A 17,682-nucleotide genomic window follows, 5' to 3' on the forward strand; every position below is an offset into this window, starting at 1 on the left:
GGCAGGAGGAGGGGAAAAGGCATTTTTAGGTCGTTGCTGTTAAGATCCTAACAGCAATAAAAACTAAAATTATCTGTAATACCAAAAATATGTCCATTACATTTAACCAATCAGATACAGGACATTAGAAAACAGGTAGAGTGTGGTTTCTAGAACACTTCCGTTAAGGGGCTTCTAAAGGAATTTCTGTCCATCTAATGCTACCACCTATCCTACAAGAGGTACATTGACTTTTCCAACCACACAGCCCCAAGAGAAGAGGTAGCATTCGTAGGTTCACTGCTTGAGCAATTCTGCAATCAGTTCATTCATCACCCAACAGCCTGCTAGGTGTCGGTAGCTATGCATTCTGTCTGATCCACAGCAGGCACTCTGTAAATGTTAGTTTATTGAACCAATGCTGAGGTCACATAACCTTTCCCCCAATTCTTGTGAAATCAGCTTTGAAATAGCACTGCAGGGTCCACTCCATCTTGGGACCATCAATATAATCCCTTTCCATAGAAAATATGGCATTTTTGAAACATTCCAATCCATGTTGTGTAATTGGGACCCACCCTTCAAGGGTAGCTACAGCAGACTTTTCACTACTTGGGCCAAGAACTCCAGAAAGCAGTGGGAAGCAGAAAGTGGCTCCAGCCAGCATCTTAATGCGCCATAGCTCAATAAGCTCAGTACACTCCATTGCACCATCACAGGGCAATGCCACCTGCCTGACTGCCTATTTCTCCCCACTTCAAAAAGAACATCTCTCAGATGAGCATGAGAACTAGATTCCAAGGTCCTCTACAAACCATGGAGTTTAACTCCAGAGGGAGATCTTCAAATACCTAGATCCTCAATGGAATTTTTTCATTTTAAAATAAAACAAATGTAATGCCTATTTGCTTTAGAAATTTTAAAAATACAGAACTGAAAAGAAGCAGTTTAGGATTGACTAAGATGGAGATGACCACAGCCAATATTTCTGTGTATTTCTAAGTCATCTTCTGTGTATATACAGAAGTATTTTTACATAAATGGAATTGTACCACATATTAAAGACTATATATGCTGCTTTTTATGAAACATTATATCAAGAACATTTATTAGTGTAAATAATTTTTTTCTAAAACATTTTAATGTACATATAATACTTCACTGGATAAATACACCCCAATATGAGTATTTTCCTATTGCTGGCCATTTATGAAGCTTCCCATGTCAAGCTTTTAAAACAACAGTGTGATGAACATATTTTTTTGTCAATGATCCCTTGCCACATTACCTATTATTTCCTTAAAACAGATTCTTAGCAACACAACTCTTATGTTAAGGGGCATAAGTATTTTAAGGTCATGACTTGTGACCAGTTGCTTTCCTGAAAGCAACTTTCAGGAAACCTAATACTTGTCTTTACTTCCTGTAGAAAACCTGCCAAGTCTCAACACCTCTTAAATCCTGCCAAAATTTCATCTTTAATTTGGTAAAAACTTACCAAATATATGTAATAATGCCAAAAATCTTTACCAAATTAAAGTCAAAAATGCTATGACATTTTAAATTGCACTTATTTGACTATTAGTGAGGTTAAATTTTTCTTACTGGCTTACAATGACTGTTTTTAAAAGAATGATTCTGAATTTGATATTCTAATCTAAAGACGTTAGAATAATATTGTTCTCTTTGTCTTACTACAGAGAATTATCTAGAGGGAATGAAAACATCTCTCAAATTTATCTTGACTGTTATGATTTTTATTTCTATTTTTAAATGGGCTCTATATCTTAAATCTGCCAAAATTGTACTGTTTAAGTGGGTTATAAATTCAAAATTGGAATTCAAATGCTACAAAAGGGACTTTCTGTCCCGTCACCCATTAGTTCCCCTTAGTGAAGGCAACCAATCCAGTGTAAGCACTTACTTTTGCATCCTTCCAGAGATACTCTACACATACAAAGAAATATATATGTGCATGCATTTCCCTTCCTTTTTGTACACCAATGGTAGCATGCGATACACACTGTTAGTCACTTTACCTTTTTCACTTAACTGTATTCCTTAACTGCTTTTGTTTGAGCCTTTCCAATAATCTCCCCCAAACCTGTACAACATCAAAGACATCAAGTGGAAGTAATGGTAACTATTTCAATAACAGTTATAATAACTCACATATAAGTTTTCAATAAATCAAGTTTTCCATGTAGTAAAATTATCTGAACACTACAGTACAATGGGGTCCTATCAATGTGTTTACTCTATCTAGCCTTTTTTAAAAATAGAACTCTGGCTTTACTGATTTAACTGCTATCAACATTTAAAGCACCTGTATCTTTGCTTGTATGAAATTGTTCAGTCACTGCCATAATTAATTTCATGCTGAGTCTCCAGTTGGGATTGTCAACTTAAACTGTACAGTGGGAAAACAGGATTCCTTTGGCCACAGCTTGCTTTATTGTGTGGTTTCCAGAGACGAACCACAGTGAAAAGTGGGCACCACCTCCAGATAATTAAGCTTGAGCTCCAACTTATTGTAAGTGAGTAAGTGATCAGAAAGGAAAATGAAGCTGGTGAATTATGGCCCTGCTTTCTTCTACTGCAAACAGCCTTCTAGAAGCCTTAAATCTGCTTCTCTTAGAGTCTTTAAAGCTACTATTTAATACTGCAGAGAGACAGCAAAACTAGATTAGGTTTGACTCTCAAGGATATGACCTTACTTGTCTGGGGAAATAAGTATAACACGATAGGTTCACAGCTTTTCTGTTCTTTAACTAACAATCTATTTCTCTCTGTGTTCTTAAGGTTAAAATGAAGCTGTTAACTACCTGCCCAATAAGCACTTTGCTTATACTTTATGAGAAAAGGCATGATATAAATGCTGAACAAATGCTCAATGCATTTCTTTTTCCTTTTCCAACTTATATGCAGATTAAGAAGATTCTGTATATGCTCAATGCAAACTCAGCATTGACAAATTTTCCTGGCTCTTTCCGTGAGGAATCTCACAAATAAACCCTGTGATGAGAAGAAAGATTACTCCCACGTACACACAAACCTCCACAGGCTCCAAATACAATGCCTATCAAAAACTACACAAGCAAGTACAAACAGCTCAACAAGACTGCAACAGTGTGTTCACATAGCTCCAGGAGGAAGAGGACCTGGCTAACCTCATCAATTTAGCCATGTATCTGGATTACACATACATTTCCAGGCAAATGTGATGGCGCTTATGATGTACAGAAATTCACTTGTTATGTTGTCATCCTAAATCTTCTATTACTGATACAGTCTCTCAAACACAGCATCTAGTGTACCACTCTGAATCACCAGCTTAATCAATATGTACTAACAACATCTCAAACCAAATATAGTATTTGCTATATAAACCAAATATAGTATTTGCTATATAATAAAGTGGTTTTTTTACTTAGAGTCAGAAAACCTGACTATAATCATTAAATACTGCCTTTTAAGGGAAAGGAGGAGGGCTGGCATAATTCTGTTATAGGAAAATAAGTACAATGCTCCCTCCTCTTCACAAAGACTAGGGGAGAGGGAAGAGGGCGGCCCAAAACATGATTGTCTTCACTGATACTTCTGGGGTCTTAAAGGGTGTAACTGGGAAAAGATGGGTCAGGTCTTTGAGTAATCCATCAGGTGAGGAATCGCCTAAGAACTCTGACTCGACCACTACCCAATCTATGCACCTATACTCTGCTGGTGAGAGTGGAAATCAGTCTAACAATTTTGGAAAACAGTGTGACAATTCCCCAAAACAGAATCACCGTTTGACCTAGCAATCCCATTACTGGGTATGTACCCAAAGGAATATAAATTGTTCTACCATAAAGTCACATGCACACATATGTTCATTGCAGTGCTATTCATAGTAGCAAAGACATGGAATCAACCTAAATGCCCATCAATGGTAAACTGGATAAAGAAAATGTGGTAATATACACCATGGAATACTACACAGTCATGAAAAAGAATGAGATCATATCCTTTGCAGGAACATGGATGGAGCTGGAGGCCATTATCCTTAGCAAACTAATGCAGGAACAGAAAACCAAATGCTGCATGTTCTCATTAAGTGGGAGCTGAATGATGAGAACACATGGACACAAAGAGGGGAACAACAGACACTGGGGTCTACCAGACGAGGGTAGAAGGAGAGAGAAGATCAGGAAGAATAACGGGTACTAGGCTTATTACCTGGGTAACAAAATAATCTGTACAACAAACCCCCATTGCACGAGTTTACTTATATAACAAACCTACACATGTATCCCTGAACTTAAAAGTTATCAATCAATCAATCTCACTTGTACTCCATAAATTTATACAAATAAAAAATTTTTTAATTAAAAATCAAGACTTTTTATAAATCTGCTACTTAACACATGTGCCTTGTTTATGTATTTTTAAGAGTAGGTAGTATTATGGCAGTGTAGTCCAGGAAAGCAGTACAGCCACAGGAGGAAGGGGAGGCAGAGGTAGGAGGAAGCAGGAATTCAGAGCAGGTAGTCACCAGTGACCTTGGTGACATCTGCGTTATAGTTGCTGCTGCTGGTTGCAACAGCCCATCTGGCCACAGTACATATTTATATGGTTGTATCTACTTTCAGTTGAGTTGTGCATGCTTGCAGACAAACTGGATAACCAAGCTCAGTGATGGTCTATCTGCAGGTAAATTCCACATACCTGTAACCCACCAGATCAAACCAGCACCACGAAACCACGAACAAGCTGGAAGCATTAATCCACTTGCCAAGCACAGCAGTACTGCACCTCTGTGAAAAAGGACATGCTCTAAGACATGTGACATTAGTCATATTTCATCGTCCCGAATATAAAATAGAAATATACCTCCCACCTCTGGTTACATATAAGAAATAATGTGTGTGGAACAACCGGTGAGATCATGAGAGCCCACTGGGAGCCAATATTATACACATTCAGAACAGAGAAGGAATAAAAACTCTGCCATGAGATCAATGATATCTGCCAACTTATCATGTAAGCGCAGTAACCAAGCTTTCTCAGACTATTAAAGTACAGTCCATGTTGGTCATGCAACATTTTAAATGACTCTGCCAAGAACAAAAAGAAAAGTTCATTGGAATGGTTTCTATTTAGTTTGCTTTTTTTCTTTCTTTCCTCTACCTCAGTACTGCTCTTGCCTAGAGTCTCTGCCTTCCCAAAACCAGTGTCAATTTGATAAATAACTGATAGCTGTGTGTCTTTTAAAACAACCACAAATGATTTTATTATTTTGCTATTTTGGCAAAAAGTTGCAAAAGGAGGAAAAAAGAAATTTAACTAAACTTTAGAAGGAAACCCAGAAATAATAATAGCTAGAACATAGGACTCATTTAAGTAGCTGTCACATAAATTAAGCTCAAAAACATAACATACACTATATACTAGGCACTATTTTAAGATTTTCCCCTGTAATTATTATTCATTTAATTCTCATGCGCCTGTAAGGTAAATGCTAATATTATCCCCATTTTGCAGAGGAGAATACTGGGGGAAAGAGCACGTAAGTAACCTGCTTGAGGTCAAACACAGTAGCCCACATAGGACTAGGAATCTAAAATGGTCCTCAGGCTCTGAGGTGAGGCTCGTAGCCATATTACTACCTGCTCCTACCTGTGTAAGAATGACCCTGGGGCTCCAGAAGACCAGATGTGAGAAGAGGCCATGAAGGACAGTGTGGATATTTTTCTACTGCCAAATCAACAACAAATATTTTTGAGTGCCCACCATGTGCCAGGCTCTGTTCTAGGTGTTTGGGATGCATCAATGAACAACGATCCCTTTCTCCCATAGAGCTCACATTCCGGTGGGGGAGACTTATAATAAACACCATTAATAAATAATGCAGATAGGGCCAGGCAGAGCGACTCATGACGGTAATACCAGCACTTTGGGAGGCAGAGGGGGGAGGATCATTTGAGGTCAGGAGTTTGAGACCAGCCTGGACAAAATAGTGAGACCTAATAATAATGAAGATTATCAGAAGTCAGAAAGTGCTACAGAACACTAAGAGTGATGGGGTCACTAGTGTTGACGTGGGCTAAGGAGAAGCCAGAACATGTGACCAAGACACAGTTTGTCCTCCCTTGTCCTCCCAAGGCCACAGACGACACTGCTCCTTTGGTTTCCCAAGGCCTTTCAGCACCTTCGGAGCCTCCCTCTCACCTTTTCCCCATCAAACATACCTATGACCCATTTCCTTAAGTATAATCTGGTGAATTTCAGAAAGCAATTCCTACTATGATGAGGGTGAGCGATGATGGTCTAACACAACATTTCTCAAGCTGGTTCTGAGAAACACACCTACTCTGTCAGGCATTAATAGATGTTCTAAAGGATAATTCCATGTTCAAATAACTTTGGGAAACCTCCAAATGTCTCTAATATGCTGATATGCATTGTGAAGTACAAAGAAAGGAAGATTGAAATGCACTATTTCCTCAACCTATTTGATGTAGAAGCATTTTCTTTTTCTCGTTAACATCTCAAGAAACCAGCATCTCACAGCGAAGACGCTGTGTCTTCCCAAACCAGCACAGTTTGGGAAACGCTGGTCTTCTGAGTTGCATTTCCATCTTCAATGTCTCACTCTAACATACAGGATTAGGAAATGTCTGAAAAGCAAACCCTCATTTTATATATGTGAGAAAGTTTCCCCCTGAAGTTTAGTTACATTCTTCTTGTGAGAAAAGCAAGGCCAGGGATGTAACATGATTGGCCCAGAGTTGAATGGTGAGTTTCTCCTGGCTACCAGGACTCACCATTTACAATCAAAATTCTTCCTTTACTCTGCCACAAAACGTATGCTTGTTTTCACAAGTAACTCTGGAAACTAAGCTTTAACACATAGGAATAAACTTCTTCCTTCCCCTCTGTCCTTTTGTTCCTTTCTTTCTTCTCTGCCTTCCTCCCGCATATGGAGGAAGATACAGACTCTAAACGAAATAATATTTTCAAACGTCCTTGTTCAGTACTTGACACAGAGTAAGCAATCAATATTCGTTCATTTTCCCATTCCCTGCCCTCAAGGGGCTTAGTATCTGGACAGGAAGAAAGACATTTTTTAAAATCTGTAATACAGAAAAATAAAGTTTCTAATAGATACATATATATGTGTATGTGTGTACACACATATATAACACACATACAAAAATTGATTGATTCAAAGTATTATAGTATGTGGCATAAAGAAGGGATCCGCTGTGATAATAAGAGAAGAATTCACAGAGAAAATGTTTGAGCTGGTATTTGAATGGAGTAGGGCTTACCAGGACATCAAGACAGTAAAGCAAGCCCAGGCAGTGGGGAGACTGGAACAGTCTGGCACTTCCAGAGAACGGCAAGTGGGTTCGGCTCAGGTGAAGCAGGAGGATAAGATTAGAACGCATTTGGAAAGGTAAGTAGGGGGGCCAGATCCTGCCTCATGTGGGAGAATTGGGGGCAGTATTTTCCCTGTGTATTGTGGGGCAAACTGCTGAGAGCTTATAAGTAAAGGAGTGGTGGAATCAGATTTGCATTTTACAGAGATCATTCTGGAGCCATGTGGAGAAGATTCCGCTAAAGAGAGACAATTAGGAGACAACAGTAATAGCCTGAATGAAAAAATGGTGAGGACTCCACTAAGGCAGATGTGCTTAGGGATAGAGAGGAAGGGTTTAATCTAAAAGAAGTCACGGAACTGAGTTGGAGAAAATGAGGAAGATGGAGAATTCTGGGCGAACTCTTGGTTTCAGGTTTGGATAATGAGGTGGACAGACAAAGTGGACCTGGGCATGGGGGAAGAAGAACATGCGTGGAGGACTGGGAAATACTGAGTTCAGATTTGGACAGGCTGAGGTTGACAAGCCTGTGGGATATGCCCAGATCCCTGCTGGGGAAAGATCCAGTAGCAGCTGCATGCCTTCAATTGTAAGAATTGAGCACTACAAGAGAGAAAAGTTATCAGAGGCAGATCTTTTAAGAGTTTCTCCAATTTTTGTGCAAGAAGAGATGGAGCCAGTTACAAGAGAAACGATGTGTCAGGAAGAGTAGAGAGAGGGTTAATAAGGACAAAACACAAGGACCAACACTTGACTCCAGACTACTAACTCCCTGTGTGTCCCACGGCTGGAACAAGAAAATACCAGAAGACGCAGGGATCTCCTGGGGCTGCCCTCCTTCGCTGAGAATAGAGATCTGTGCCCCAGGCAGTCAACCTAGTCTCCTCAGGGGACTGTGGTCTTGTCCTACTAAATGCCCATAACCATAACCAGAGGGTCTGGAGGAAATGGCCAGGGAGTGCTGCTCCTCTCCCGCCACTGAGAATGTTCTGTGCAAGCATTCCTCGGGATGCCTATGCTGAAGCTCTGGAAACCTCTTATTTAGCTGTGAGCAACCATTGGGCCTCCCACATCTACTTTTCAGCAATCCTTCTGCACAGGGGAAAAGACCCTTCCGGTGCCCTTCTCTCCAGAGCACACAATAATTTCATGCCATATTCTGATATCTAGGGAGAGTGGGTATGAAATATCTGGTTAGCACAGACCTAGCTGTCTGACAAAGGAGGCATTGCTTTCTCCAGGCATAACTGCCAATTTTGTGATTGCTTCCAAACCCAAACTCACCCAAATGGGTTAGGATCTGGCCCTGGATGCGGATGCCCACTCACTGCCCATCTGGAAACAAGAGAGACTTCTCCAAAAACCCAGTGGGTGAGGAACACAAGGCTACTAAAGGCAGCCCCTGCCAGGAGCCAGTTGGGTCTAGAGGCCATCCCTGTGGCTGCCTCACCTGTCTTCTTTTCTTCAGGTTTACTGCAGTCACCATCTAGAATTTAAAAATACATATATGGAAAAAGTTTAGTTATATGGAAATTTGCGCTCTATAGTTAGCAGACATTAAGGAAGAAATGGCATTTGGCTTCAAGAAGCTTACTTCAGAAGAGGAGATGAGACATGCAACTAAAATACAAAGCTAAACATGTTGACAGCTATTTAGTGGGAGAGATAATTCCATGGAGGCCAGATAAGGAATGGTTTAAGGGAGAAAACGCATTTTGGAATTCAACAGGTGAAAATGCAGAAAATTATTTGCTTCATGTGAAGTTAAGGCATTGCAGAAAAAGTGTCCGGGAACAAATGTAAAAATTGAGTGGAACATTTCCAGTACACAGGCTGCTTCCTCCCAAAGAACAGGGTTGTCATCTAACCCTCTGTGGATGCAGTGCATTGACTGAGCAGCCACTGTACACCAACCCCTCTTCCGAGCCCTGTATATTAACTTTATATTAACTTATTTAACTTTCACAACAACTTCATGAAGTAGGCTCTACTATTAATCCTATTTTACAGATTAGAAAACAGGGCAGGATGCAGTGGCTCGTGCCTGTAATCCCTGTACTTTGGGAAGCCAAGGCGGGTGGATCACCTGAGGTCAGGAGTTTGAAACCAGCCTGGTCAACATGGTGAAATCTGTCTGTACTAAAAACACACAAAAAATAAATAAATAAAAAGTTAGCCAGGCACAGTAGCAGACACCTGTAATCCCAGCTACTCGGGAGGCAGAGTCAGGAGAATCACTTGAACCTGGGAGGTGGGGGTTGCAGTGAGCCGAGATCGCAACACTGCACTCCAGCCCAGGCAACAAGAGTGAAACTCAGTCTCAAAAACAAGAAAACAGACCCAGAGAGATCAGGTAGCCTTTCCAAGTTCACACAGCTAGTAAAGAGAACCTAGGAACCTGGGATTAGAGCTTAGGCAGTGTAGCTCCTTGGTACTATTTAGCCAAGAGGTCCAATTCATCACAGTAATGACTTTACACACAAAACTGTAACAACTGGAGAAGATGCCAGCAGGAGGACTCCTTCACAGAAACAGAGAGAACCTATTGGGCAGACGCTTTGTGACCCCCATCCTGCCCTCTATAGGATGGAAGGAAGGTCTTAGGGTCTGACTGTACGGCTGGCAGTCTAATTTCCCAAGAAAGCTTCTCTGACATTAACAGGATCAGAGGGAGGAGGGGCAGAGCTGAGAGCAGTGGGGATGGGATGGAGTGGGAGAGGGCGGTAGTGACAGAAGGGAGACCAGGGGTATGGGGGCTCAGCAGAGAGTTTTGAGGGAAAAGAGCCATCTAAACTGAATTTGCTGAGTGAAATGCAGTGTATAACAGTGGGTGACCCCACCCCCACACAGGACCCCACAAATCTTCAAAGGAAACTACAAAAAGTACTTGATATACTCAGGCTGAGAAGATGCATGATGAACAGTCAGTTTTATAAAGGAAGGCACAGAGCAGAAATGGAGAAAGGGACTGCCAGCCAGGAACTGGGTCACATACATTTAAAACAGAGGCCAGATAGAAAAAAAGTCAGGAAATGTGAACAGTACCCTGAAGTTCAGATCTTTATCAGGCTGTACCTGTGAAATGGGCTGCCCGAGTCTCTGCCTCTAGATATGAATGTAAAACATATGTTAGGGGACCAGACCAAGTTCTAAGTCTTCTACTATTAATATCATGTGGTCAATTTACTGACATAATTTCCCTCTATTCTCATTTCATGCCAAACTAGGGGGCACAGGGGAAATTATACAAGCACTTTGTTTGTGGTGAGCCAATACCCTCTAAACTTCCATTAATCTTGATATTTCACCTTGTAGTTACAGAAGAACAGTGACTCACTGAGAGTTACACAAAAAGCTAGGAGCAAGTTAACTAGAATCCACTAACACTTCTCCCTTCTTTTTAGAAGAGTCTCGGGTTGGTTTATAAAACAAACTCCAAGCTGGGCATGTTTCTGTCTTAGAGAAAGCTGGCCCCTGGGAGATACAGGTGATTGGAAAGTCGGTATGCATATGCAAGGTTTCCTTTCTTTTCAAGTCTTAGATTTGGAGCCTCAGACCTCTGGAAGAAAAAAACACAGGAAGTTCCAGGGACAGCTATAGGTCACAGAAACTTTCCTTAGTGTTACAGATGTACTGGGGTCAGTGTGGAAGTGGAGGATGGAGAATCCCATCCTAGAGAGCCCTGACCAGGGGGAAGGAGGAGGAAGACAGAGCCGAATGAGAGCTGGGGTATAAGGCCTGGTTCTCGTCTCCCACTGCCACGGTGCTACAAACCAGTGACGGTATTTTATTTTCACCCTCTGTCTGTACAGGCAAGGAAAATGTGCCTCCTGCTTAGCAAATAGCCCACTTGTTGCACCAATTATTATTTCAGAGGAAGAAAAAGCTGAAATATAGATATAATGCAGAAAGATTACTTTTATAGATTTTCTTTCCAAGATGTGGAACATTCACACAGGAAATGTAAGCTCTGCAAAAGAGAAAATTCCAAAGTTACTATATTACCTGTGCCAATACGATCGAGTGTGGCTATGGCAGTTAATGTCAGTATCACTTTGTTGGACATCTGATAACTCCAGATTGGGTTTAGTGAAGTGTACCATATGCGTAGAACAACAAGAATGATCTGTCCTAAAATGAATCCCCAAATTCTGAGGTATCTGTAAGTGCAAAAGTATTTTTAAACACTTTTTATGTGGACTCAATGTACTATGTCCATCATGAATTTCACAGTTTCATAGAATAAGTAGCTGAAATAGTCTTGTTGGTAATATGCAATAATGAACGTGACTTAGCCTCTATATAGCAACTTAAGCAACTTGCTATAATTCTTTAATTTTCAGAACCTTATTGAGATTGATGGCAAGTGTTCATGTCCTTGTTTTGGGAAAAGGAATAAAAGGAGACTTCAACAAGGCCATATGGAGGTTAAAAACTATAACCTGGAACTCCTGGCCCCAGGTTTCCCTTTGGTAACTGACTATACTTGTTTATCTATAAGTACATGAAACATTAACCATACCTTTGCAAACGACTTCCTGACCACCAAGTCACAGCTTGCACTATCAGCGAGGAAGATACCCCAAGTGCAAGAACCACCAGTCGAAGTTTGGCATTTGGAGCCTGGAAGGAGGCTATGCTGCCTACAAACAAAATAGGGAGAGCTAAGCAGTTTTGGCAAGCATGGATTGGAACTCCATAATCTGCATTTGATGAATGTTATCTGATACCATCTTTATACTCAGGAAGACATAGTTGGTGTGTAATTTTATATATGTATTTAAAATTTTTATTGAAATACAATTCACATATCATAAAAGTCACCATGTTAAAATATACAATTCAATGATTTTTAGTATACTCATAAAGTTGTGCAACAATCACCACTATCAAATTCCAGAAAAATTTCATCATCCCAAGAAGAAGCCACATCCCCATTAGCAGGTCATTTCTCATTCCCTTCTCTCCACATCCCCTAGCCTCTGGCAACCACTAATCTATTTTCTGTCTCTACGAATTTTTCCTATTCTGGACATTGCATATTAAATTGTACAATATGTGGCCTTTTGTGACTGCCTTCTTTCTCTTACCATAATGTTTTCAGGGTGCATCCAGGTTGTAGCATGTATCAGTGTTTCATTACTTCTCATAGCTACATAATATTCCATTGCATGTATATACTACAGTACGTTTATCCATGTGTCAGTTGATGGGCATTTAGGTTGTTTCCATTTTGTGGCTCTCATGAATAATGCAGCTATGAACATTTGTGTACAAGTTTATGTGTGAACAGATGTTTCCATTTTTCTTGGGTATATACCAAGGAATAGAGTTGTTAGATCATATGATAACTGCTTCTGTCACACTTTGCCAAAGCAGCTGTGCCATTTTACATTTCTTACATTTCTACCAGTAATGTGTGAAAGTCCCAATTTCTCCACATCCTTGCCAACACTTATTATTGTCTGTCTTTTTTTATTATAGCCATCCTGGTGGGTCAAAAATAATCTAAATTGATAGGAGTATGAACTGGTTTAATGGTTACTTACACAGTAATTAACCTTGAATATCTGAGGTGCCAGAAGTGAGATGGCATGTAACGCTCAGACCCTCTCTGTATTTATATAAGAATATCTCAGGACTCTAAAAACAAAGTTGTTTCATGTCCTTAAGAAGCATTTGAAGGGAGTTTTAAAGCAAATCATGGCTTACTTCAGCCTCTGTTTAGCAAAAACAAAGCTCAATGGTCACCTGGAGCAGCATTTAGCAGAGAATGGCCACTTCCTCCTCAACTCTGAGTAATGTTCCCTACCTATTTCATATTTCCAAATATAATTCTACTTCTGCTCAAGGTGATAGGTTTTCATGGAGGAAGAAAGTGAAAAGGGAACAGGAAGCATAGAAATAAAATAGAATATCTACCCCAAACTTATTTTATATCACATCCCTTACAGTCACCAGAAGTTACTGGGCCAAAAATGGATTGAAGTAATGGAAACTATCCCAGTTTCCACTCAGTCTGTGGATGTATAGGTAAGGTCCACATAGGCAGCACCAAAGGTAACAAGAAATTACTACCTATGAGATCACTCCCATAAAATCAACCTGAAGTGTGATAAGAAAATGAATCTTGCAAGACTCAGAGCTATGGTGGGTCATGGAAGGATACTGTAAGTCAATGCTAGTTGAAATCAATTACTATATACTCAGTTCAGGATAGGAAACTTCATTTGTTATTTCTGGAGCTGAAAATTTCAAGACCATTTGACACATCTTCCAATTCCTATGGACACCAACTTTGTAAAGGGCACACTTTTCAGGAGTTTTTACCACTATCCTTCTGAGTCTGAGTTGTTTTAAAAACAAGAGCTCTAGGCCATGAGCAGTGGCTCACACCTATAATCTCAGCACTGTGGGAGGCCAGGGAGAATGGCTTAAGCTCAGGAGTTCGAGACCAGCTGAGCAACATAGCGAGACTTCATCTTTACTGACACAAAACAAAACAAGAGCTCTATACCTTTGTGGGGATCCACAGAAGTCAATGCACTGACTGTGTTGTGCCTTCAGAAAAGCGATGGCAGTGTCATAGTGAAATGTCACTATGCAACACATGACTGTGAGTATATTTGCAGGATATATTTCTAGAAGTAGAATTTCTGGTGAAATGTGCTTATTTGTAATTTTGATAATACTACTAAATTATTCTCCATAGAGGTTGTGCCAATGGACACGCACGAGCAATGTATGAGTGCCTGTTTCCCCACTCTTACTGCACAGTGCAGTCAGACTATTCTTTGCTGATCTACTTGTCAAACTATAGATAAGCATATCTGTATGTGTATAATTTATGATCTATACATTTGCTTCCATTTTTAAGAACTAATTGTATTTCCTTTCCAGTGAATTGATCAGATCCTGTGCCCCCTTTTCTATTGAGTTGTTGGTCTCTTTTTATTATTGGTTTGTGGGAACTCTATATATTACAGAAATTAGCCCTTTGGCTAAAAGAGTTGCAAGTATTTTCCTAGTTTCTTGTTTGACTGCTTATTGTGGTGTTTGTCACCATAATCTTCACATTTCTTGTGAATTATTATTTAACAAACTTTTTAAAATGGCTCCTGAGTGTTATGTCACAGTTGGAAAGAAAAACACAATATATTCAAGAGTTGATCAGTTCTTTAAGGTATCTTTCCTCTACTCATTTCAATGATTTTTAGGTCTTTCTAGTCTGGCAAAAACATTGTAAATGTAAAACACATTGACTTTCAGTCTAGTCTTTCAATTACTAAAGCTCTTCTAAGGTAGTGGTAAGGGAAAAAGAAATATTTGATTTTTTAAATTCAAACATTTAGCATTCAAAGAATAGTCTACATAATCTCACTTGATTTTTAACTAAAACAAAAAAACTTAAAGAAACTCTTTTAAATCTTACCGACAGTGATTATCCTCAGCAGGGTTAGCATCCACTTCTTGTTAACCAATTTCCAGAAAGGAGTAATTGTTAGAAATATTGGAGAAAGGAACGCTATACTAAAACTTTCAAGCCCAGTGAGTTCTAGTGTTTGCAAAGGAAAGTAATAGATCATCGGTCCCAGGTCATGGTAGAGAGACCAAGAAATATATCCTACAAAAAAAAAAGTTAAAGAGAGAAAGTGTAACTTCGGCATTGTTTCTAACAATAGCCCTATCCCTCCACTCCAGCCACTCAAGCTGGCCATTCTTCTTTATGACTCTGGCCTGAACTGGGTTCCAGTTGTTTCCACTGACAGGAAACAAAACAAGAGCACTACACCTGTGTAGAGATTCGCAGAACTCGCTGCACTGACTGTGTTGTGCCTTAAGAGACCGATGGACAGAAAAGTGATGGCAATTTCCTAGTGAAATGTCACTATGTAATGCATGACTCTGAGTATATCTGTAGGATATATTCCCAGAAGTGAAATTTCTGGTGAAACGTACACATACATATTCCACCCCCCCCCCCCCCATCAGGCCCTGGCAGAGGATGGCTTCTTGCTGCCATGAGTCTCTCAGCATCCCTTGCTTGTTCCTTTTCCTTGCCCATATGGCTGTAGACAATCTCTTTATTAAGTCCTATTCATTTGGACCATCTGAGTTGAATTTGGCTTCCCGTCAGGACCCTTACTGACAAAATTTTCTTACCTACATTGTCCCCTGTATAATGAAAAATATTGTGAGAGTCCAAAAGGGCAGTAAGCAGCAGGACTCCTTCCTACAACCCTAGACTACACCCAAAGCACTTGAGTGAGGCAGCAGTCATTCCCTTGAGTAGAACATTTTCAGTCCAATCCTTAGGAGGCAGTGCAGGGTAGTGGAATACCCAGATCTGAAGTAAGTTGCACCTCTGCCAACAACCGCTGTATAATCTTGAGCAACGATGATAATTAACGCTATGGGCACTTGCCACGCACTAGGATTGGTGCTAAGTATTAAACACGGAGCATCTGTCTCATTCCTTATACAGCCCCCTATGCTATGAGATGGGTAGTATTTCCACTCGCCTCTTATAAATGCAAAAACTAACTAAGCAAGAACAAAACAACAAGCAAAACCCTGAGACTCAGAAAGATAAATGACTACCTAAGGTTACACAAGTAGCAAATGTCAGAGTTGCCATAACTCTAAGCAGCCTGGGTCCAAAGGTAGCCCCTCTAACTACCAGGTGTGGGGACTTTCTACCAGGTGTGGGGACTTTCTACCAACTGACTTTCCAACTCCGCTTCTTAGTCCGCAAAACTTTCAACCCCTTCAGAGTTGTTGGGAGGATTAAGTGAGATCAAGTGCACTGAGTACTAGCACCTGAGGTACTTATTGAATGCTAGGCACTGTACATCTCCCAACTTATAGATACAGGCTGAGCCAGAAAAAAAAAAAAAAAAAAAAAAAAAGTCTGAAGCCCTCCTGAGAATTACCAGCTCCCAGAAAATCAAGTTCTCAGGAAGGCGCCCCACCCAGACCAGAGGGATCTTTGTTTTGTAACGAACCTGAGGTTCCAGCAATATCCCAAATGTTTGTCTGGGAACTTTCATTTTATTACTCACACAGCTTCGACAGAATTACACCAATAAAATTGTCCTTGGGATTTTGTAAAGCTGGTGAGAGAGCACATGAGACTCGAGTCCGATGCTTTTCGCCAAATGCCCAAGTGTGCAGCCCACACCAGGGCCACTTGTCCTGGGCCCAGCTCACGGCAGCAGCTGCCGCTGGGTGTTCACCTACAGCTCCTGGGGAAAACGGGTGCCCCTTTCCTTCTGAATTTTAAAGTTCAGCACTGAATTGTATTAAGTTAAACTTAAAGGCCACGGGTGGGGGTCTTTGGGGACGATACCGGCCTCGCGGGGTCAAGGCCGACACGAGAGGAATTCGCGCTCCTTGGGCACAATCCCAGAGCTGCTGGGAATTCGGGCGACGGCGTCTTCTGCGGGCGCCTCGCAGACTCAGTTTGAACACTTCAGTCTAGGTCTTTTCCTTTATTCCCCTCAGTAGGAAGAGTTCCCAGGGGAAGATAAGCATCTCCACTCTGGGCACGGAGCGCCCTTTTCCTCCTACCCGAACTCAGCCAACCTGGCCTAGCGCCGCGCCTCTGGACAGGGCCCGGAGAGCTGGCACCCGCAAACGCGCGGCGAGGCGCTTCAGCTTACCCAGCAGCGACTCCAAGAGGATTTCTCTCCACAGCGAGGGCATCGCCGCGGCGCTGGGCAGCGCTTTCCAGGAAAGCCGTGCGGGCTGGCCCTGCTGCCCTAGCCCTGCGCCCCCAGGTCCCCGCAGCCGCATCCTCCCGTACCTGCGTCCGCGCCCCTAGTCCCCGCGTCCCCTTGCCAAGCGAGCCCCAACAAGCTGGTCCACTTGCTGAACCGAGGCGGGGTGGGGCCGGTCCGCCCGCCCCTTCCCGACCACACCTAGCCTCACCTGCAGGAACCTGGCCTGGCCGGGCGCCACCTGTGCGCGTTGCGCCACCTCGGGCGCCTCTGGTCCCCGCCTTCGCCTACTCGGCGCGAGCCCCAGCGGCACCCTTGGCCGGCGCAGGGGACATGCATCTCGACTCTGAGTCTGCTATCTGGCCAGAACCCGGAGCAGCCCCGGGGATGCAGCGCTGCCAGAGCCCAGGAGGGAGCGAACAAGTGCAACTCCGGACCAGTGGTGCCTTCGTTTAGACGAGGCCCAGAGGGGTGCGCCGCGAGAAGAAAGTAGAGAGGAAGGACAGCTGGAGACCCAGATGGGGACCCTGGAGGAGCAGGTCCTGTACACCGGCTCCGGCACTCTGGAAGCCTTAGGTGACCACGGGGCGCGAACCTGACCATAGACATCTTCAGGCCAG

At 41.9% G+C, this 17,682-nt stretch overlaps 1 protein-coding gene across 2 annotated transcripts in view; it reads right to left on the bottom strand.

Annotated features, from left to right (window-relative positions):
* CWH43 (cell wall biogenesis 43 C-terminal homolog) overlaps nucleotides 1–17,203 on the bottom strand; it is a 99,125-nt gene extending 81,922 nt beyond the window's left edge. The window contains exons 1-6 of one of the 2 annotated variants that reach the window (XM_038008528.2): nucleotides 17,006–17,203; nucleotides 14,776–14,967; nucleotides 11,866–11,986; nucleotides 11,349–11,503; nucleotides 8,628–8,829; nucleotides 4,687–4,775 (exon numbers count right to left, since the gene is read on the bottom strand). In XM_038008528.2, coding sequence (XP_037864456.2) covers nucleotides 4,687–4,775; nucleotides 8,628–8,829; nucleotides 11,349–11,503; nucleotides 11,866–11,986; nucleotides 14,776–14,967; nucleotides 17,006–17,138 — 892 coding nt within the window. In that variant the 5' untranslated portion in view covers nucleotides 17,139–17,203. Of the gene's footprint in view, nucleotides 1–4,686; nucleotides 4,776–8,627; nucleotides 8,830–11,348; nucleotides 11,504–11,865; nucleotides 11,987–14,775; nucleotides 14,968–16,692; nucleotides 16,840–17,005 lie in introns of those variants that run through there. The other variant, XM_038008529.2, reaches the window with a different exon arrangement.
* Nucleotides 17,204–17,682: the final 479 nt, after the last annotated feature.

This window comes from Chlorocebus sabaeus, chromosome 27 (assembly GCF_047675955.1).
Source record: "Chlorocebus sabaeus isolate Y175 chromosome 27, mChlSab1.0.hap1, whole genome shotgun sequence".
Lineage (NCBI taxonomy): Eukaryota > Metazoa > Chordata > Mammalia > Primates > Cercopithecidae > Chlorocebus > Chlorocebus sabaeus.